General features: G+C 41.0%; 1 protein-coding gene across 2 annotated transcripts; it reads left to right on the plus strand.

Moving 5' to 3' along the window:
- Positions 1-803: 803 nt before the first annotated feature.
- On the plus strand, positions 804-15,858 carry QDPR (quinoid dihydropteridine reductase). Of its 2 annotated transcripts, none has more exons than XM_050948051.1 (7): positions 804-1,057; positions 1,520-1,612; positions 4,058-4,154; positions 7,114-7,254; positions 10,115-10,223; positions 11,683-11,766; positions 14,976-15,858. In XM_050948051.1, the coding sequence occupies exons 1-7, from the start codon at positions 962-964 to the stop codon at positions 15,103-15,105; spliced, it is 750 nt and encodes a 249-aa protein (XP_050804008.1). In that variant the 5' UTR covers positions 804-961; the 3' UTR covers positions 15,106-15,858. The 2 variants fall into 2 exon arrangements, with proteins under 2 accessions (XP_050804008.1, XP_050804009.1); XM_050948052.1 differs by having other exon boundaries at positions 812-1,057; positions 14,953-15,858.
- Positions 15,859-22,098: the final 6,240 nt, after the last annotated feature.

Below are 22,098 nucleotides of genomic sequence, written 5' to 3' on the forward strand. Positions count from 1 at the left end.
TAAATTTCACCTGCAGATTCAGTCGGTTACTTAATATTCTTTTATCTAATCTATATGTACATATTCTTACCCCTAGCCCAGCGTCAGAGAATAAGATCACTGGACAAATTTATTAAAAGGAACAAATATTTCCTGCCCTAAGTTATTATGTAGTGTTCTGTTTAATAGCTGCTGTCCTCAGAGGTAGCTGCATTTTGTTGGTAAATTAACATATATAGGTTCATTGAATATGCACTAGCAACGTAAGTAGGATGTAATGTTTTGAATTGCAGTTTGACCAAGAGGCCTTTATTTATGAAGTGCAAGGGTGGGCCCGTAGTGACCATGAGGGATTGCTCTCAAACATGCTGCGTGGGCACTGGCTTAGTATTGAGTGTCTCCTGCTGAATTTCCAGCACCATTTGCACCCTGGCTTTTCCTTGGATTGGCAGTATTGGGGCATTAACATGTTGCTTGCTAGACCTTTTTATTTTTAACTAAAATGCAGACGTTTAAGAATTTTTCTGCTGCCACTAGTCTACAATGACTCCTAGCCACCTGGGAAATCTGTATAGGAGCGCAAAGACAATCCACCGAAGGGCTGAAAATGATCGGAAATGCACACACCGCCTGTGTTACAAAAGGATTTTGTTGCCTACCGCTGTCTCACTGGCAGTTCATAGACACATCCACGGTGTGCAACCAACCAAGCGTCCTTGTTTAAACCTCGAACCTACACAGCAGGCCCGCCCTAGGGGCGTGTGCACTGATCCTTGTCCCGGGGGAACTGGTGCAGAGCCACCCACCCCTGCTCAGCCAGCCTAGATGGCAGTGGAGAACGCGGAAGCAGAAAGCGAAGGGGTCCCTCTGCCGCTGGGCGGCCCTGCGGAGAGGCGGAGCTGCTGGGCGGGGCGGGCTCCGAAGCCCCCGGCAGCGGCAGGCTCAGAGAGCGAGAGGAAGCCAGGCGGGTAGCAGACGGAGAATGGCAGCGGCAGCAGAGGCGCACAGGGTGCTGGTGTATGGAGGCAGAGGGGCCCTGGGAGCCAAATGTGTGCAGTATTTCAGAGCCAAGCACTGGGTAACCACCGACTGAGCGGGCTAGTGCCACTGCTGCATGGCTTGGGGGTGTGTTTGGGAGCAGCTGCCTGGGTGGGGGAAGCGCCCTCCTGTGTCTCGCAGCCCTGCTTCGGCCCGGCGGCCAGACTCTCCCCGTGCATTGACCTGGGAATTGCAGAGCTCTGAGAACCGACGAGCGAGAGTGTAAATCTCGCCAACACACAGCGCGAACTCCTCTCTCCTGCCAGAGGAAGAGACCCTCCCTTGCAGCAGCTAATCTCCAAAGAGGAGGGAGGCTTTCTCCTGGCGAACGAGTAAAGCTCTGCAGCTGGCCAATTGCTGCCTTCCTTGCAAATCATCGAGTGCATTGGTTTTTCACCCCAGCTGTGAAGTGGGTGAAGTACAGACTGTATGGCTTCTTAAATATTTACTGATAAATGATCCATTAAAGTAATACTCTCTCTTTGTTCTTGTTTGTTATCAGTGGGTTGCCAGCATTGACCTAGCAGAAAATGAAGAAGCTAATGCCAGTGTTGTTGTGAAAATGACCGACTCTTTCACTGAGCAAGCAGATCAGGTGACTGATTCATTTTCCTTTAAATGTTGTAATAAAGCTTGTGGCATCAATCGCTGGGCCAGCTGCTTCGTGTTAGGAAAGTGCCTGGGCAGTTCGTTCAAGTGTTGAGAAAAGCACCAGGTCTCTAAATATCTTAAGGACTGAAGTATGTAATCCTCTCTAGAACAGATTATAGAATAGACTGCTTTGCTTGTTTCTTATAAACTGTTTCCCTGTGGCCATATAGTTAGGTCATCTTCAGCCTGATACCTGGCTTCCCCACAGTTAAGGCTGTCATCAGTGTATTCATACTAAAAGAAGATAGAGTTCTCATTCAGTCTCCTTTGTTCTTTCTCTTTGGGATTACATGGAGCCTATGCATATGTTGTTGTTGCATTCAGAGAGCCCAAGGACACCCTTCTTTTATTAAAACCATATTCATCTTTAAAATCTGTATCTGGATAACAACAAACTGTAGACCAGTGGTTCTCAAACTTTAGTATTGGTGACCCCTTTCACATACAAGCCTCTGAGTGTGACCCCCTCTTATACATTCAAACCACTTTTTTTTAATATATTTAACACCATTATAAATGCCGGAGGCAAAGCAGAGTTTGGGGTGGAGCCTGACAGCTCGCGATCCCCCCATGTAATAACCTTGCAATTCCTGAGGGGTCCTGACCCCCAGTTTGAGAACCTCTGCTGTAGACAGAATCTGAAAGAATTTTACAAATCTGTGTTTTTTTTTTTATTGGTCACATTTGTTTACTTTTTGCACTTTGTGCAGTGAAACTAGACTTGCCAGTTTCTAGTCAATTTCCTTGTTTCCTTTCAGAATTCTGCAAAATTATGAAAAGAAGTAAATAAAGAAAAATGGTTTCATCAACACTCAGTCATCAGTGCAGCCAGCTCCTCACATGGGCATGCCTGTACGCTCATGCAGAGTACCACTGAAGTCAGTGGGGCTTAACACAGACTCATGGGGCTGACTGTGAAGAACATCTCACAGGATTGGTGCCCAAAACATTTCCATGAAACTCAAAAAAACAAAACCAACACCCCACACAATACACAAAAATCACCCTATTCTGGACCCTAAATTACCGGACACTGTCATTTTAAACATTCAAATTTTAAAGGTACTATAGTTTTGCATTGCCTGTATCTCCTAATCTGATTTCCTTTCTTGACTGACTTGTTCTCGCCCACATTTGTAGTCAAGATGAATTAGGGCTTCTCATTTTGCTAATGTCATGGTTATTTAGACACCCTTCATTGTGAGCCTCAGAAGCAGGCACAGCACTTTTCAGGAAAAGCCAATAGAGTTAAATAGGATAATTGAACACAACTTATCTGCATGAAAATGTTTCTTGGAGACGTAGCTGTGACAATTTATTTAAGAACTTGGTCTCCTAACCTTCCATTTCTTTATTGGGTCTCAATCCTGAAATATGTTGTGTGCAGACAGATTGCTGTGCCTATACAGAGCCTCCGAGAGCTTGACGGAGATCCAGGCAGATGCAACAGCCCACCCCCTTGCAAAAGTTGCAGAATTGTGGCCTGTGTGTGGTTCTTACATTATTATCAACAAGTGAAGCCTTGTTCTTCACATATAAGCATGTTTCTCTAACTGATCAACTGAATCATTAGGCATAAAGTTACTTTTATGCATGTATAATTCAGAAGGCTTTTAAATAGGTTGTGGAGTATTTCAAGCCTCAAATTTGTCATATTTCTGCTATTTTAATGTTGGTCTTTTCTTAAAAACATGAAATGATTTGGTTATACCCCTGGTTTTTCACTTGGAAACTGATCTGTCGCTGAATAATTGGCACAACAACAAAAGGTGTTCTTGGTACAAGTTCCACAGAGATAAAATTCAGTGCTAATATATATATGAAGCCCTACACTTGGGAGAGGAAACAAAAGTAGAGTAGGTGAAAAGTATAAACTCTCAAGCTTTAAGCTTATAAGTGAGGGTATAAACTATATGCTCCCAAGCTATAGGATATAAGCTTTAGAGTTAGGCAGAAACTTTACCAACAGCAAGGCTATTCCATTATTAGATTTTCTTACACCTTCATTCTGTGTTTCTGAATAGTACAATACAAAGGGAAGGACTGTTACCTGGAAAGCAGTGTCCGAAGAGAAACTCAAAGTGCTAGTAGATAGTAAACTAAGGGCCTGATCCCTGAAACTAACTGATTCTGCAAGCCTTATTCACACACTAGTTCCACTGACATCACCTAGCATATGGTGGTTGTTTAATCTGTTTCCAGTATTCAGCATTGTTGTTTTACTTCCAGTGAGTAAAATCATAAACTCTAATTTTAAATAGCTGCTTACATCACTATGTGTGCAACATAATTAAAAAAATTACAATTTAAAGGTTGGGTATTTATATCTTTACTTTTTCAGTGCAGTATTTTCAGAATGACTTTATAATTTCTTTGTTATATATTTAAGGTGACAGCAGATGTTGAAAAACTTCTGGGTGAACAGAAGGTGGATGCTATCCTGTGTGTAGCTGGAGGATGGGCAGGTGGCAGTGCAAAAGCTAAATGTAAGCCCTTTGTTAGTAGTATTCTGACAAACACATTAATGCAATGGGAAGAAAAAATCATGGTAAGAAGTAGATCTCTCAGACTAAAATCTCTCTTTTACTATGATCACACAGTATCCCAATCAATGGGAGCTGGATCACCTCTAAGTGATAGTCTTTTCTATTTGATGGTTACATGTGATTAATAATAATACCTTGCTCTAATGTAGCATTTTTCATCAGTACATCTCAAAGTGCTTTACAGATGAGGTCAGTATCATTAGCCTCATTTTACAGATGGGGAAACTGAGGCACAGAGAGATTAAAGTGACTTGCCCAAGGTCACTGGCTGAGCCTGGAATAAACCAAGTCTCCTGAGTCCTAGTCTTGTGCGCTATCCACTAGGCAACACTACCTTCCAGAGTCTTCACTGCAGGTGTATTGTGACACTATACTGTCGCATACTGACAGGTTTTTATTTAGTGCCTAAAATAGCTTTTTTTAATGGATGCAGGTCTTCAAGTTTAACATTAAAATGGCTTGTTACTGAGCTCCTAACATTTCATAATAGCCAGAATGGAATTTTTCTAACTTAGGTTAGGGTACCCAAAATTATGAGCCTAATTTCCTATCTGGAGTATATAAAGCAGCTGATGGACCCTCCCTTTCTCACCACATACAAGGCAAAGGTGTTTCTTATTTTTAAAGACAACACAGGAAGATGACATTCACTACTGTTTCATAAAAAAATAAATATTTGTGTGTATCTGTTACAATCCAACACAATGCAGTCAAACAGTTTAATTACTGTAAATTAGATAACAGATAGTACACCTCTACCCTGATATAACGCGAATTCAGATATAATGCAGTAAAGCAGCGCTCCGGGGGAGCAGGGCTGCGCACTCCGGTGGATCAAATCAAGTTCAATATAACGCGGTTTCACCTATAACACAGTAAGATTTTTTGGCTCCTGAGGACAGCATTATATCGGGGTAGAGGTGTACTATCAGTTTACGTTATTACAATCAGGATGGCAAATGGTAATGTCTAGAGATGGGTCGTCATCCTGTCTACTTCAGGCCATTAATATGTGTGTGTGTGTGTGTGTGTTTGAGTTTAATGCAGTGTTTTTATGGAAATAAACATCTTAAGTGCTAAAGATGTAAGTATTCAATATTTTTTGCTTAATCTTAATTTTTCTTCTCCTGTCCCCCAGTAATATGTTAACACTAACGATTGCTGAATTATTTTAAAATTCTATTTTCATTGGAATTGTCTAGCTGTAATACTAAATTTCTCTCTTTCTTTTTAATAAATTGAAACTACATGCAGGCCAGTCCTTTAGAAGTCTTGAGATTCTGAACATGTCTAGGCAGCAGTCGTACAGTCCAGACTGCCTGTAGGCAGATGGAGCCCCTGTTTGAACAATAGTCTGATGAACAAAAGATGTGTTTCACACCAATTCCTTTATGCCTTGGGGTTTTCCATCCACTAGGTCCAGTCCTGCATAGCTTATGAGATCTAACAAGACCAAAGCCCCTGAGAAAAAATGGTTGTGGTCCAGCAGTTAGTGTTGTTTTCCATGACATTCCAGGAAGTAAGCAAGCAAGCAGCAGTTGAATTAAAAACTAGGTTTTATGTAATACTACAAAGCACTACCCAAAGATCACCACTGCAGACATAAAATATTTCAGAGCAGTCTTTGCGATCACAGAAAAGAAAAAGCATATAGAGCATTTGGCTTTCTCAGGTGGTCACCCATCCAAGAACTAAACAGACTTAAACCTATAGCTTATGCAAAACAATGCAACTTTATTTTATACAGCTTCTCTCAAACAAACTCTAACTGGACTATAAAGTTAAATAATACAGTTACAAAGTTGAAAGAATAAAGAGTGAGAACTTAAGAAGAATAGGCAAGGAGAAGAGTTGTTTTCCCTGCAGATGAAAAGGTCTTTCTAGAAGGTAAGAGCTGCAGAAGAGGACGGTCTCGCTATCACAGGTGAGACTATCTAAAGGGACAGAGAGAGGAAGCTGGTGCAAGATGAGCACAGGAGGAGGGTGCAAAGAAAGCGATGGGGTCTTTGACACTGATGAAAGCAAATCCATGGGAGTTTTAGAAATGAGGGGAGTTTTGAACAGCGTATAGAAATTAAAGGTGAGCCAATGGAACTAGCTGAGGATAGGGGATGTAGTCACACTTGTTGTAATGAGAAGTCAGTAACAGTATTGGGCACGTGCTGTTGAGGAGGAACTTGAGGAAGCCAAAGAGAATGGAGCTACAGTGGGCAAGGCGAGAGGTGCTGAAGGCATTTATGAGGATTTCAGCAGAAGTGGGGTATACGAAGTGGCGTAAGGCAGATTTGCATACTGTTGTTTTAGTCTGTATGGTGGGGCACAAGCTAGAACTAGAAGACTTTTTTGCATTCTAGATTATTGACTCAACTCATCTGGAGTACTGTGTCCAGTTTTGGGCCCCACACAACAGGAAAAATGGAGAGAAACTGGAAAGAGTCCAGTGGAGGACAACAAAAATGATTGGGGGGCTGGAGCACATGACTTTTGAGGAGAGACTGGGGGAACTGGGGTTGTTTAGTCTGCAGAAGAAAAGAATGAAGAGGGATTTGATAGCTGCTTTCAACTACCTGAAAGGGGGTTCCAAAGAGGATGGATTTAGACTGTTTGCAGTGGTATCAGATGACAGAACAAGGAGTAATGGTCTCAAGTTGCAGTGGGAGGTTTAGGCTGGATATTAGGAAAAACTTTTTCATGAGGAGAATGGTGAAGCACTGGAATGGGTTACCTAAGGAGGTGGTGGAATCTCCTTCCTTAGAGGCTTTTAAGGTCCGGCTTGACAAAACCTTGGCTGGGATGAATTAGTTGGGGATTGGTCCTGCTTTGGAGCAGGGAGTTGGACTAGATGACCTCCTGAGGTCCCTTCCAACCCTGATATTCTATGAACTATTTTGTTTTTCAGCTTTATACAAAAATTCTGACCTGATGTGGAAACAGAGTGTTTGGACATCAACTATTTCCAGTCACTTAGCCACAAAACATCTGAAAGAAGGAGGCTTGTTGACTCTGACTGGAGCAAAAGCTGCTTTGGCTGGAACTCCAGGTAATAAGCAAAATGTGGTGTTTGCTTTGACACAAACAATAATTGTTTTAATTATTCTTGTTTGAGAAACAACAGTTTTACTCCCTTACATTTCTTCCCGTATACATATAGTAAAAAGCTGTTTGAATCCCTTGAGGAAAGTTGTAACTTTGCAGTTGGCAATCCAAAACCCATGGCAACTATAGTGCAAGAAAAGAAAGAAAGAAAATCTGTTGCTTAAATACTAGTTGTCTGGCTTTGGTGAAATCTTTTTTAGTATATCAAGCAGTCAGAAATGCTTGGGAAATAATTAACAATAACAACACATAAAAATTTTTAGGTACAACGTTGTAAACCCTTCGAGAAGGTTAAACTCCATATTTGCTTTCCTGGAAGGCAGGGTTCTTAGGTAACTAATTTTTTTTTAAAGTTAGTGGTGACTCTGTTTTTATTGAACATGGCCATCCTACTTATGTTCTGAATCCAGTTCACCTTGCTTCAGACACAGATAAGCTTGATGACCTTCAGCCTCTGTCTCCATTAGTTGTTTAGTATAGACTTTGTGAAATATACCTTGTGATCTTTGATCTCATTCCAGATTTTCTTGCTCTTTGTAGAGAAGAAAGTCTGAAAACAGTTTAAAAAATGCAGGCACTAGGGGACTGTGGGTGTGAAGGGTGAAAACAGAGAAGTTAACATCCCTTAAAGTCTGCAAGATTTATCTGAGATGCAAATGAAGTAACTTCCATTTCCATGTCTCTTATATTAGTGTTACTTATCTCTCTTAGATATCTGCAACAATATTCTGATGTGACATAAGAAACTTTGAAAGTTAAAATGATGGAATAGGTTGTAAAGATAAAGGGTGCTTCTTCAAAGCTAGGTCTGAAAACAGAGCTAAAGGAATTAACTGTTACCATTATGTTCTAGGAAAGTATACTGTGTTTTTTAGTTAATGATTTGGCCTCTACATTCCCATGTTTAAAGCTGCATCTAACATAGTCTGAAGATAAAATTTTTATTGAGTGAAAAGGTTGTTTTGTTTCCTTTTTGCAACAGACTGACCATGTATTGTTAAAAATGCAAATAGGTGAACCCTTTGGAGTAATTCCATGACATTTTGCTAGGGTAGAGAATCAACTTAGTTTGCTTTCATGTTTTGAGCAGGATGGTTTCAATCATTGTGGATTTTTAAGACAGGCAGTGCTATGGGAAAAAACATGAACCTTATTAAATGTGAGGAGGAATTGGGAAAGAATTGTTGCTCAACTAGTGCAAATGTGTCTTCTGACATTTAGGCTTGTAATTATTCGTAATTGTGGAAGTCTGGCTATTCTTTCCCCCCATTCTTATGGTATGTCCTCTTGTTTTTCAGTAGACTCTGGAAACAATTTTCCTATTTAAGTACAATAACTTTAAATGAATAGCCTACAGCTAACTGGAAAAAATAAATAGAAGTAAAAGGGGCTCAGGGATGGATGGCAAAGATTGAAAGATTGGGACTATTTGGTTTACAAAAGAGACAAATAAGAGGGGATATAAGGGATACAAACAATAAATAGTAAAGAGAAGGTAAATTGTCCACGTTTATTTAGGCTCTCTCTTAATACCCAAAAAACGAACATTCAGTGAAACTGTAGGGAAACACACTCTTTAAAACTGATCAAAGGAAACACCTCTTTGAACAGTGCATAACTAGCTCATGGAACTCATTGTCACAAGATATCACTGAGTGCAAGAATTCAGTAAAATTCCAAATAAAGTAACAGGCATTTATATGGATGGTGAAAACATCCACAGTTACATTAGATTGTATAAGACATTTGTTTTTGGAGAGAGAAACTCGTGCCGCAGAACCTAATTCAACTAGTAAGTGATAAGGGTTAGGAAGAAACCTGCCCATAAGGGAAGTTATTTAATGACTTTCCACTGTGGAGTTTCTTGCAACTTCTGCTAAAGCGTCTGGTAAAGGTCTGTGTCAGAATGCCAGGACACAAGACTAGATGGACCACTGGGCTCTTCTAATATGGCTGTATGTATTCACCCCTGATTCTGCAAACATTTAAGCACTTATTTAGTGAAACTGTTCACATACTTAACAGTAAAGTCAGTGGGCCACTTGTCCTTATAGTAAAGTACATGCATAAATGTTTCCAAGATTATGGCCATAGATAGTAGATATAGCTAGAGCAGGGTAAAAGAAAATTTGGTGAAAAGGGCAGATATGATGATTTCTAAAATTTATATAGATTTCACTCAAGTATTCATTTAGAAAAACAAAAAAAAATCTGAAAAAATTGAAACATTACATTACAACATTTCCTAAACAGAATATCGATTTGGGGGGGGGGGGGTGTTGAAACAGCTTTTTTCAAAATTCTCTTTCATTTTATGTTTTAAATATTCAAAAAGTTTTAAATGGTCAAAATTGAAACAAAATGTTTTGTTGAACCGGAGACAATTTTTTTCAACTTTTTAAAATCGCCAATGAACTGAAAAATCTGTTGTTCTCTCAGCTCTAGATATATCTTCTCTGGGTGTCTTTTTTTAAAGATAAGTGCTTTAACACTCTGTTCAGATCTCATGGCACACAATTTGTGAGACCAACTAAGCGAATCATAATTTTTAAAAATATTTTTTAAAATTCTGTGTTACTAGATAAATTGAGCTCTGTGATAGCAGCACAACTCTTTTGTCATGGGTAAGTTGTTTTAAAAATGTGTATACGTTTTTGCAATGTGCTATAAGACTGATTCTGTTCCTAGATTGCTGCAGGTGAATATAAACCTTCCTTTCACCAAATAACATGGAAACTTTCACTGTCTTTTTATATAGCTCTTGTCAATGAGAACTTTTTTTAATCTGTTCTATTTCTAATTAGGGATGGTTGGGTATGGCATGGCAAAAGGAGCAGTACATCAGCTTTGTCAGAGTCTAGCTGGTGCAAACAGTGGCTTGCCATCTGGGTCTGCTGCTCTTGCTGTTCTACCGTAAGTGGTTGCCTAGCTACCTGTACTATTGCATTATTTAACTTTGAAGTGTGACTGTAACTGAGTGACACATGGATGTACTTCTTTTCTAAGGCCCCATCTACGCTACAGAAATAACAGTTTAAACATGGTTGTGGTTTCTCAAAGCAGGGACCATCGCTTGTCGGTAGTCTAGAACATGCCTAGCATGGTATAGGCATTACCATAAACAATGAATAACACATTTTTTTCTTTCCTGGTCAGACAGAAGAAATCATTGTTACGATGTTAGAAAACCATGATTTAACCTTGACAGATGGTTAAACCATGTTTAAATGTGGTTACTTTGTAGTGTAAATAGGAGTCTAAAAGTGACAAATTAGACTTATGAAATTGTTTAAAATATGTGCTTATAGTTCATGTGGAAATAGAAAATGCTAGAATGTTTTATTTAACCGAAAATGCTTTTTAATGTTTCCATTCACTGTTCCTTAATTTTGATTGGGCAAAGTTAGCTGATGTCTATCAAACTTTACTTCTGAATGCGACGTGGTGTTTTAGATGAGGAATATATCCCTTGCCAAACTTTTTACCTTTTTGAGATTTTTTCCATAGAAATGTAGCTTCTACTGTAGTACACAATATTATATATCCTCTTGGTAGAGTGACTGGGGCAGCTAAAGTAATTGTCCCTTGAAAACTTGACTACAGAAGGTTTAGTTCCTCTTTTCCCTGCTACAAGCCTGGGAAACACTTTATTATAAGTTGGCTGCCTGCATTGGCAGAGGGGTGGATGAACTGGCTGGCCTAACAGACGTGGTAAAGATCTAACTTCTGTGATTTCCTTTGAAAACCTAGTTAAGTATTTGAGGATTTCTTTTCCAGGCCCATGTGAAACACAGCCTTTGAAGATTGTCAGTGCTCAGAAGTACTGAAGAGGGGCTTTAGAATGCTGTCTGAACTCATTTAATTACATCTTCCCCTCTTCTTTACAAGCTTCCCCAACTGCATTTCTTTTGGGACAGGGAATGACAACATACAGGATATTTGAATAATTAACACCTGCCCCTGCGGAGTACCACCAACAGTCAGATACCAATTCACGCTGGTCTCTTGGCTACTGGCCATTCCAAACTTGCATAGATGCCTTGAAAGGTTTTGTTATTGTATAAAGTTCGAAGAGAGTAACAGTTAAGGGTGGCGGTGGAGGGGATTTTCAGCAACATATCAGTGACTTAGGCATTTTTGAAGATCCTGCCTTACAAATATCATATTTAATTATATAGATTTAAAAACTTAAAACTGATGAAAGCTGTATGCCTCTAACAGCATGTAATCAAGAGAAATCCATCTAACTTTGTTTGGATTTCAGTGCCCTGTTCTGAAAATTCAGCATATACTAGAGCAAAGAACGGAAGAGCAGACAGCTCTTATCAGAAGCATGATATACAAATGAAAGGCTTATCTCTCTCAATTGCAGGGTTACTTTGGATACACCAATTAACAGGAAATCAATGCCTGATGCAGATTTCAGCTCCTGGACACCCCTAGAATTCCTTGCTGAGTGAGTACATGCACAATGACTAAACAATTCCTAGCTCTCCTTTTTAAAACAGCCGTTTTTTTGCATCTTCTCTTCTAAAAATAGGCAGTCTTGTTACTTGAATTTAGATGTTTCTATGCACACCCTATTTTCTGTGCCTTGAAGTTAGCATACGCTTATATGGCCAAATCTTAGCTGGTGAAAATTGGCATAACTTCATTGACTTCAGTGGCCCTTCATTAATTTACACCAGCTGAGGCTCTAGCACTGAGTGTGTTAAAGTCAGCAAGAATGATAAAGCATGCTGACAACCAAGTTAAATCACAATCAGCTGTGTCAGACATAAGCAGTCTGGTTTAAAGGTGAACTGTAAAGAGAGGCATTTTTGCTCCTTTTTATATTGTTATGGTAGATGTAGTTCCCCCTCCTCCTTCTGTGTGCCCACTTCCTCCCCACAGAAGTGCCATTGTCTGCTTATTTCTTGAGTAATATCACTCAGTCAAGTCCTCACTGGCTAGATCTGTGGAGGGTCTGACCTGAATGAAACAGCAAAAAGCTGCAAGATGAGCTGCCGATCTCTTTGCTCCATACTGAGGGGTAGAGGCTCAGCGTCCCCTCCTTCGCTCAGCTGAGGGTAGGGAGCCCTGCAGCACATTGGTGCTGGCTTTGTGGCATTACCTTGCTGAAGATGGCATGGCATAGAGAGGGAAGTGAAGGCATGATGTAGGATTTTTTCTTTTTAAACAGCAACATTTTTTTTGTGGGGGAGAGGAGGGAAGAGTGGAAACAGATCCAACTTCATACATCATGAAGGGCATTGAAAAAACCTCTCTAGTTTTCTAGTTCTGCCTTTAAGCCTGTGGAAGCCAGGGCTGCCAAGAGCGGGTTCGGGCCCTGGTGAAAAAATTTTTTCGCCCCCCTCCTCCCCCCCAGCAAGGGTGGACTGGCTAAACAGGGCCAACGAAGCCAGGGAAGCCGGGCCCTGGGCCTCCTTCCGGACCCCAGTAATTTGTACTGGCTTCCCCCACCTTTAGTCGGCCCTGGTGGAAACCAGGGCACTTGGAAGCGAGGCTGAAGCTGTGTACTTCCCACCATTGTTCTTACAGCGTGTCTGTTTTGACTCATGATTTCCTTGCCGTTCGGAGTGCTTTAGTTAGATCTTCCATTCAGGAATGGTTTTAGCCAGAGGAGGGCTAGACAGCTGTTTGAGTTGCCTTATTTAAAAGGTCACTGCCAACTTGACATCTAGTTAGTTTAAGGAAAAAAAAAAAGTAAGTACTTTCAGTTATTTACCTGCACTTCTGAGACCGTTTGGCCAGATGCTGTGGTTTTACAAACACGTTCCTAATTTTAAGGGTTGTTTTTAAACTGTTTTGTGAGAGATGCTCACAAACATGGGAACTGATTCTATGTGTGAGACTGACTGCACGGAGTGCTGCATAAAGTAAATAAACTGGAAGGAAAAAAAAAGACTAAACCATATTCTGTTCCACTAGGGTAATTTTAGCCACAGTGGGTAAAACAATACCATGCCTCCCCCCCCACTTTTTTAAGAGTTAAACCAGCACCATCAACCTAAAATCTCTATCTCTGAAATTGTTTTATGATTCAGTAATGATCAGTCTGTAAGAAGCTCCGTCACACTTCCTTGTAAAACCAAAGACTATTTCCCTGTATTAAGCCCAGGTATTCAAAAATCACAAGCTAGGCCCCCCAAAATCATGAGATTATCTTGAAAATTGTGCTTCCTTTAATTTACCTCCTGGTTGCTGAGCATGTGGTTGTTAAAGATTTACTTCCTTAATGAAAGCTTCTCACATAATCACATGCCTTCAGGAGCTGGGGCTTTAAGAAAAACACCAAGTATTGTGAGAGCTGGTGACAGCACCTTCCTCTTGAGAATTCTCACAGGAATTCTCATACCATCTGGTAACCACATTCCGGGGTTTAGTGTGCCCCAGAATGCATTGCGTCAGTTTGCATGACCATTCAAAATGGCTACTGGGTTGTGCAGAGCATGAGGATAAAATATGGGCCCTGAAGAATGCTTTGCATTCCCTGGATGAAATTGCACTTCTCCCTTCCACCTTAGGCAGCTAATGCACGGCCTCTGCACCTCTTCCAATCTTCAAAATAGTGTTTAAATTTAGCATAGGCAATGTGGTCGCCCTCTGCTGAGGGGTGAATTCCTCCCTGTGAGACTTCGGAGTCCCACTGCTCCCCTCACAGCCCTGAAGAACCATTTCCACAATTGTGGAGTTCAGTGGAGTGATGATGGGAGAGAGTGTTTAAAGGGATAAGATGCCTAGGGAAGGAAAAAAGCTGGGGGGAAAAAAAAAAGAGCACTAGACAAGAGAGAGCATGAGACTAAGAAGAATAGGGATGGGATAGGAAGGGAGGACATTGGAGGTGAAGGAAAGAGAGGAGGGAATTGGGAGACACTCAGAGGATGGTAATAGGGAAAAAATAATGGGCAGAGAGGGGAGAAGAGTGAGAAAAGAATAAGTGGAAAATGAGAGAGGAGAACAAAGCTGTGACTTTGCTTTTTCTTTCCCTTTCTCATATATTTGAAGTATATTAACTTTATTTTAGCCATAATGTTCAGTGCAAGGGTGACTCTGAAGAAAAGAACAGTTCTCTAGTCGGATGCCAACAAAATTTTTTGTTTTAGATTCTAATGTGCCTAGTTACCTTGATGACATCAGTTGCAGTATATTTCTGTAGGATTTACTTTTTATCTTTAAAATGTTTTTTTCCTAAGAAATTGAAATATTTTGCAAACTTTAGGAGCAGAATCAGGGTACAGTTACCTTCCACCCAAAGTTAACGTTTAGTATTTATTATGTATCTAAGATTGAATTTTCAGAGGTGCTGCACACTCTCTGAAAATCATGGTGATAGAGCCCAACAGGACAATAGGTGCTTTGTAGACAGATGAGAGACAGCTCTTTGCCCTGAAGAACTTACATTCTAGGCTCCAGTCGTGCCATCAGATCTCCGTGGGTGGGTGCCTGTGCCAGTGCAGAACATTATTGATTTTGTGGGGCTCTGTGTGAGTATAAGGGCCTCTCCTCGTGGAGACAATTATAAAGGATCTACAATAAAAAGACAGCATACAGAGAAAAAAGTAGATATGGCAGGCTGACTTTTTTTTTTTAAACACCCTTTACCTATTCACACTTATTATATTCTCATATTTTTTAACAGAACCTTTTATGATTGGATCACAGGGAAGAACAGACCAAGCTCAGGCAGCCTAATCCAGGTGGTAACCACAGGAGGGAAGACAGAACTAGCTGCTGCACATCTTTGAGACTGATCAGTGTGATTGTGAAAACAAGGCAATTGAGAAGGTTGTAACATTCTAGTCAAGTTTGGGTGGTCTTCAGTATCCAGTGATTCTATTATCTTGTTTGTGAAACAAGATGTTGACTAATGTTTCTCTGTTCTTAGATGCAAGCTACATTCCTTTACCAAAAGGTATCCATTGTCTTTGATATATATATCAAGGCTATAGATTTTAAAATCTGCAAATATCCTTATCTTGAGCATTCTCTTTGGGGCTACCTCTGTTCTTTAAAATAAGGCAAACAGTGGTGGCTGTGTATCAGAAATTGTGCTTAATGATGTGATGTACCTACATATATAACTGTCGAGTTCTGTCTCAGTTGTCTTTTGGGCAACTGTTTTTTTGTCCATTTCAGCAATATCGTTGTCTTCTAATATCCTAATTCTAGTTTTTTTTGTTGGACATAGATATAAAATAAAATCACTGCAGCCCTATGGAAAGCCCAGTCCTGCTACCCCTTTTCCTATTAGTATGCTATACTGATTCATTGGAGCCAGTGGGACTAAATAAAGATTACTTGCACAAGATGGAGTTGCGAGATTAGAGCCCTTAAATTGCCTTAAAGCTTTCAAAAGGGCTGTCAGCCCAACAATTGTTGTGTGTTTTCTGTCACAAATAACTGATTTATTACATTATAAATGTGTCTTGCGTAACTCCTGATGGCTCTTTACTATCTGAAGGAGAAAAAGTGCCCTAGGAAATAGAAATAGAACACCCAGACTAATGTTAGAGGATTTTGTGCTAAATAAATATATATTGTTTTATTTATTGGGTTGGTTACTTTTATAACGTGTAACATCTACACAGGTTTGTACAGTGCTTCCAAAACAATTCTTAGCTCCCCACTTGAGATTATTGTGTACAGACAATAGGAATACTTTAAGGTCTCATGTTTTCTTTCTTACGGTGAGTTATGGAAATGTTATAAATAGTTTCTTACTATAGAGAAGTAAGGAGAACCCCTAGCATTTCTCTACCTTGGACTTGCCTTATCTCCTTTGTATCTGTTGTCGACTATCCAAAAACACTCAGTTGGAAATGAGACTTGAGTCAGTTAGAGGTCTCTGTGTTCATGTTCAGCACCCCCTGTCTATACGGGACTGGGGCTGGACTTACTACACCACTCAAATTCATAGGTATGGGCTAAGGCATATTGACTGGGGTTCTCAAGAGTGAGAAGATTGCTGATATACTTTGGGACATTTTGCTTAGTACACACATTAAAGAAGGCAGTATTTTGCCGATCCTCTTTCTCCTAGTAGTGGCACTATGACCTCCTCATTGTTCCATGGCGTAAACCAAACCTCATGAGTTTGCTAGAGTTCTCATGAGAAAACACCTTTCTGTGGGGGGTTTATGGTATTTCTGGTCCTCCTGCTATTTAGAATCTGGACTGGAACAAATGTAAAATGACGAGGACAGAGAAGATGGGGGCCGAAACTGAACTCCAGATATGAACACCCCTGAACTTTTGAAGTTCAGATGAGGGTCTGAACTTCACAGCTAGCTTTACCTCTAAAATGAGCTAATCCAAAACTAGATCAGAATATCCCTCTGCTTCTACCACATGCAGATTTGGATCTGAAGTGCATGGTTGGGCCTAATTCTTCATATTTAAAACAAAAAACGAATTCAATTAAATGTGGCCAGAAAAAAGTTTCCAAAAAATGTCATATGAGGACAGATCACAAAGCAAAGTAGCAACAAAAATAACTGCAAAGGATTATGTTAGCTCCCGAGTTTATATTCTCTACATGAGATGATGTACTGTACAGCCTGTAATACTTCCCTCGACTATCATGTTGTCATAAACAGATAGTTAAGGGTTAATGTCTCTTTTACCTGGAAAGGGTTAACAAACAGGGAACCAAAAACACCTGACCAGAGGACCGATCAGGAAACAAGATACTTTCAAATCTCGGTGGAGGGAAGCCTTTGTTTGTGTTTTTTGGGTTTTGCTTTGTTCTCTCTGGGTCCTGAAATGGACTAGACGTGCAACCAGATTTCTTGCCAATCTCCCTGCTACAGTCTCTTATATATTCAGAATAGTGAGTATTAAGTAGGAAAGGCGGTTATAGTCTTTTGATTGTTTTCTGTATTTGCAAATGTGTAGTTTGCTGGAAGTATTTTAAATTGTGTTTTGCTGGGGGCCGGGGGGCTTCTCTCTAGTGTCTATAAGCTGAAAGACCCTGTAACTTTTACCATCTAAATTACAAAGACAACTTTTACTTTTTTTCCTTTCTTTTTATTAAAAGTTTTGCTTTTTAAGACCGACCCTGCCATCAGGTAGGGGATCTTGGGGGACAACTACTGCACTGGTGGGGTGCAAAATAAACTTTATTAAGAAAATGCAAAAACAGAGAAAATTCAATAGTGAGGGGTATGAGGTTTGTTAAGGTAGACAATTGGGGAGGGGTTTCTTTTAGTAAATAGTGTAGGGGGTTTCAATAGTGGGGTACAATACGGTGGGGTACAATACAGTTGGTAACCAATTAACACTGAAGTATAAATGTAACAGGTAGCTAACAATTTCTATGTAAAGGGTGTGTCACAGCAGCATATAGCCAACTAACAGTTATGGGTAAAATGTGTTAAATAACCAACAACTCTAGGTAAAAATGTGTCACAGTGGTGTAAATGTAAAATGTGAGGTGTGTCAAAGAGAAAAAGGGTAACCAATGGGGTTTTATGCTAGACTTCAGTAATACAATTGTGGTTTGGCAGCAGTAGGAGCGGGGTGAACACATGGGAGGAAGGGATTAAAAGAGAGAGAGAAAGGCAATGGTAGAGGAATGAGGTTGGGGGATGGGGGAAGAGGAGCACATGGTGGAGCAGAGACCAAAGGCAGAGGCGCTGCGGAGGGAGATTTAAACTCAGGGAGACACAGAGAGCAGACAGGCTGCAAGTTTAAACAGCAGAGAGACTGCAATGAGTGACTGGGGAGCTTGGGGGGAGACACGGGCAAGCTTGGGGGGGGGGTAGGGCAGCGGGAAGACAAACTTAACCACAATTATACAGAACAGAGCAAAATCTTATTTATGATTTAACTTAACCAAGACTACACAAATTAGCAAGTAACAGAACACAATGCAACAATTTTTTTTTAAACCTAACTTACAGAGCACAATACAAACAATTCTTTAAACCTAACTTAACCACAGCTATGCAAAATGAAATTACAACTTATCTAGGCTAAGAACCTGATTCTAATAGGTGCACCTTACACTATGCCGATTCTTTGATCGGGAGGGGGAGCAGTTCCAGAGGGCAGAGTGGTGTGTGCCCAGGGTACAGCCCCCGGCGGGGGGGTGGCTGCAGCAGTGGGGCGGCTGCAAGCCGGAGGCCTAGGATACTGTCCAGGAAGGCACAGCTTAGCAGCAGCACAGGCTTATTTTTAGCAGCAAAGGCGCTGCGGAGCAAGAAACAGATTACAGATACAGACCAAGGAGTTAGCTTGGGTCTGTCTGCTGGGGAAACAAGGCCAGCAGCTAGGACAGGGGGAGTCTGCAAGAGGGAGTTCTTACCAATCCCCAGGACAGCAGCAAGCACAGAGGCAGGAACAGCAGTAGCATCGGAGGATGGAGAGAGGACTCGATTCGCTTACAATAATCAGGAGATCTCCAGGCACAAATTTGTTGTTCGTGGGAGGGGGGTTTAAAAACGGGGGTACGCTCAAAAACAAACGAGAGCGGGCAGAGGGCCCCCCAAAGACCCCTAGCTGATCAGATCAGGTGGCAAAGCAAGGACCTTCTCCGAGGTCTGATCAGAAAATGTCCGGCTTTAAAGGCAAACTCAGGCAGTTTCCCACCAGTACTTTTGATTGCCTCCTCTTGATACAGAGGAGGAGAGAAGGCAGGGAAAGGCTGCAGGTAAGTATAGGCATGCCTGGGCATGTTCTGAGCCACAGGTATGACTCATATGCTTAATTAGTTAGCCACTTCAGGTCTTGCATTTCTGGGCAGCGCCCCCCACACCGAGCCCGGGTCTGAACAAAGGAGCCGAACAAAGGAGCCAAACGAAGCAAGAAGCCCCCTCCCTAGGCAGAGCAATGGCTCCAGTTAGTCTGTACAAGCCATTCCTATTAATAGGGCTGTGACTTTAGTTAGCACAATGGCCGGGAGGGGTGGCCACACAGGACAAACAGAAAGGAGAGGGGAAAAAGGAATGCAGCAGGGGGACAGCTGTAACAGACAAAGACCTGTTTGATTTTTTTCCATTTATTGAGGCTCAAGGGAATTGAATCTGTACTTACCGGGAAAGTGGTGGGAGACAGGGAGAAAGAAGGGAGGAGGAAAGGGGGAATCCCTTTGTTTAGATTCACAGAGCTTGAATCTGTCTATCTCTCCAGGATAACCCAGGGAGGGAGCGCCTGGGAGGGGGAGAGAAGAGGGGGAAACCAACCTGATTTCTCTGTGTTGTGATTCAAGGAGTTTGAATCACAGTGATCTTCCAGGGTAACCCAGGAAGGGGAAGCCTGGGAGAGGCAACAGTGAGGGAAAGAGTTTACTTTCCTTGTGTTAAGATCCAGAGGGTCTGGGTCTTGGGGGTCCTCGAGCAAGGTTTTGGGGGGGACCTGAGTGTACCAGGCACTGGAATTCCTGTTTGGTGGCAGCGTATCAGATCTAAGCAGGTAATTAAGCTTAGAGGAATCCATGCTGGTACCCCAATTTTTTGGACTCTAAGGTTCAGAGTGGGGATAGACTACCATGACATGTAGAAAGCACAAAAAACGGAAAATTGAAAAGGAAGCAGCAGAACAGGGCTGATAAGAATATGAAGAGCTCTAAATATTGGAAGATAAGTAAGACTAAGAAAATCATGGGCTGCAATTTTGTTGTGGAAATTTCAACTTTCAGTATTCACTGCAACATTTCCACAAATTTGGGTGAATTAACCAATGAAAAGTGTCCATTTTTAAGAAGTAGGATATTTTGCACCTATAGAAAACTAATGCACTTAGTCATGGTAAATTTGATTGATTTGAAGAGAATTTTATATAATGGAATCACTGTCAAATATGATTGTCAATTTCTGACTCATTTGTGAATTACAACTATTAGTCAAGTCAGAATTATGCAGTGAGATTTTTTGTGGAAATAATCCAGTTGTGTTTAATAGGCTCAAGAATTTATCGCAGAATAACAGGTGAAGGGAATATGCGTTATTACTCCCACCTCTTTCTCTTCCTGCCCGTATCAGCTAGCCAGAATGCTGCAGGTAGAGACCGTCTGTCTGTGTGGGAGGGAGGTGTTTCATTCTAATCCTTGTGGTGTTTGACTGCTATCTGAAAACTGCTGCAGAAGTCAATAGCAAATGTCACTCATGACTTGGATGCCTGTCAGACACACTCATTCCTAGAATTTGACACACCTTATCCTAAGGATTTGCTCTGTAAACAGTTGTTCAGGATAGCCAGTCTTTGAACACTGATGGGGTTTTTTGTCAGAGTTACAGAATCTTGCAGCAGAATTGCGAGCAATCTTCAAGCATGCCAGTAGAGGGCAGAAACTTGCAGTGCATGGGAAAGACCTCGTTTTTACTCCCCTGGATATATGGGTGTCTTTGAAATGCTCTTTTTGGCATTGAGGAACCCTCAGCTATTTCAGCAAAGACTGTGGCATGCTTTTTTTTTTTCCCCTCCCCTCCTCCCCTCCTCTGCTTTGTTGTCCCTAGTTCAAGTTTTCTGGCCTTTCAGGGCACTGTGCAAGACCAAGCTCCCACCACTTACCATTCTCCCCATGATACTGTTCGCTGTGAGGCTCCAAGACCCATCCCCCTTCAAGAGTTTCCCACTATTCTCACCCCTTCCATCTTCCTCTTGAAAACAAAACAAAACAAACAGCTTGCTGTGGAGGGGGCATTGCAGCGGTGTGTGCCATTACAGCAATGAGTTGTTGACAAGTTATCAACAGTTGCAGCTTCGTTCAAGGCCCTAGATGTGTCTGGGATGGGAAGGGGAGCATTTAACTTTGACGCTGCTTGTAAGGAGGGCAAGAAGCTGCAGCGTGCCTGTGCCCAAGTCAGAAGTCAAGAATTAACAAGAATGCAGAATTTGGGTAGAAGGCAGGTTTAGTGATGATATTTAAATTTGGAGGAGCTGAAATCTGGTTTAATTAATTCTTAAACAAGTGGCCCTAGGCAGTAGATAATATCACAACAATGTTACTTAGGGGTGGGAACACAAAGCAGCCAGCCACACAAGTGCTAGTGACATAATTTGAAAATTGTTCTGAAAATATAAGCTACCCTAGGCAATGGTGATTCTTTTCTTTGCATATTTCTTTTTAGACACCATTACCATTTTGTTTACATTATTCATTGTTCAAGAACAACAGCAGAATCAAATACATCTATGCAGCCTCTGCCCATAACTACTGTGTGGACTAGTGGCTAGAGCACTGGACTAGGACTCAGGAGAACAAGGTTCTGTTCCTGATTCTTCCAGTGAGCTGCTGAGTGATTGTAGACAAGTAATTTCTTCTCTCTATACCTCAGTGATTCCTCTTCTGTACAGCACATTGAGATCTACTGCTGGAAAGCACTATATACAAACTAGATATTATTTTTCCACAGATTCAGTGTGTGTGTGTGTGTGTATATATATATATATATATATATATACACACACACACAAACTTTTTAGTGAACCAGTTTCTTTCTAGGAAGGGAAATTAAAGGTGTGATTGATGGCCCCAAATTACATCACTTCAGTCATTTTTTCACTGACAGGTATGTACAGTAGTTGCAAATTGATGGTAATGATTTACCAACAGTTGCCACACAATGGTAATTGAGATACTACTATTATCTTGGGGCTTGTCTACATGGCCCCATAGTGTAGTATCTCAGTATTGTATAGTAAGTGTTAACCCTTTTTTCTTGTTACCACTAAAGTTTGAATCTAAACGCTTTGTGGTTTTGGAAGGAATCATTACTCTCTCTACTGAGAAAGCGAGTCCCATCCCCACATCTTGCAGTGGCAAAGCTATATTAGCAGCACATGT

Source organism: Gopherus flavomarginatus, chromosome 3 (genome assembly GCF_025201925.1).
Source record: "Gopherus flavomarginatus isolate rGopFla2 chromosome 3, rGopFla2.mat.asm, whole genome shotgun sequence".
NCBI classification, from domain to species: Eukaryota; Metazoa; Chordata; order Testudines; family Testudinidae; genus Gopherus; species Gopherus flavomarginatus.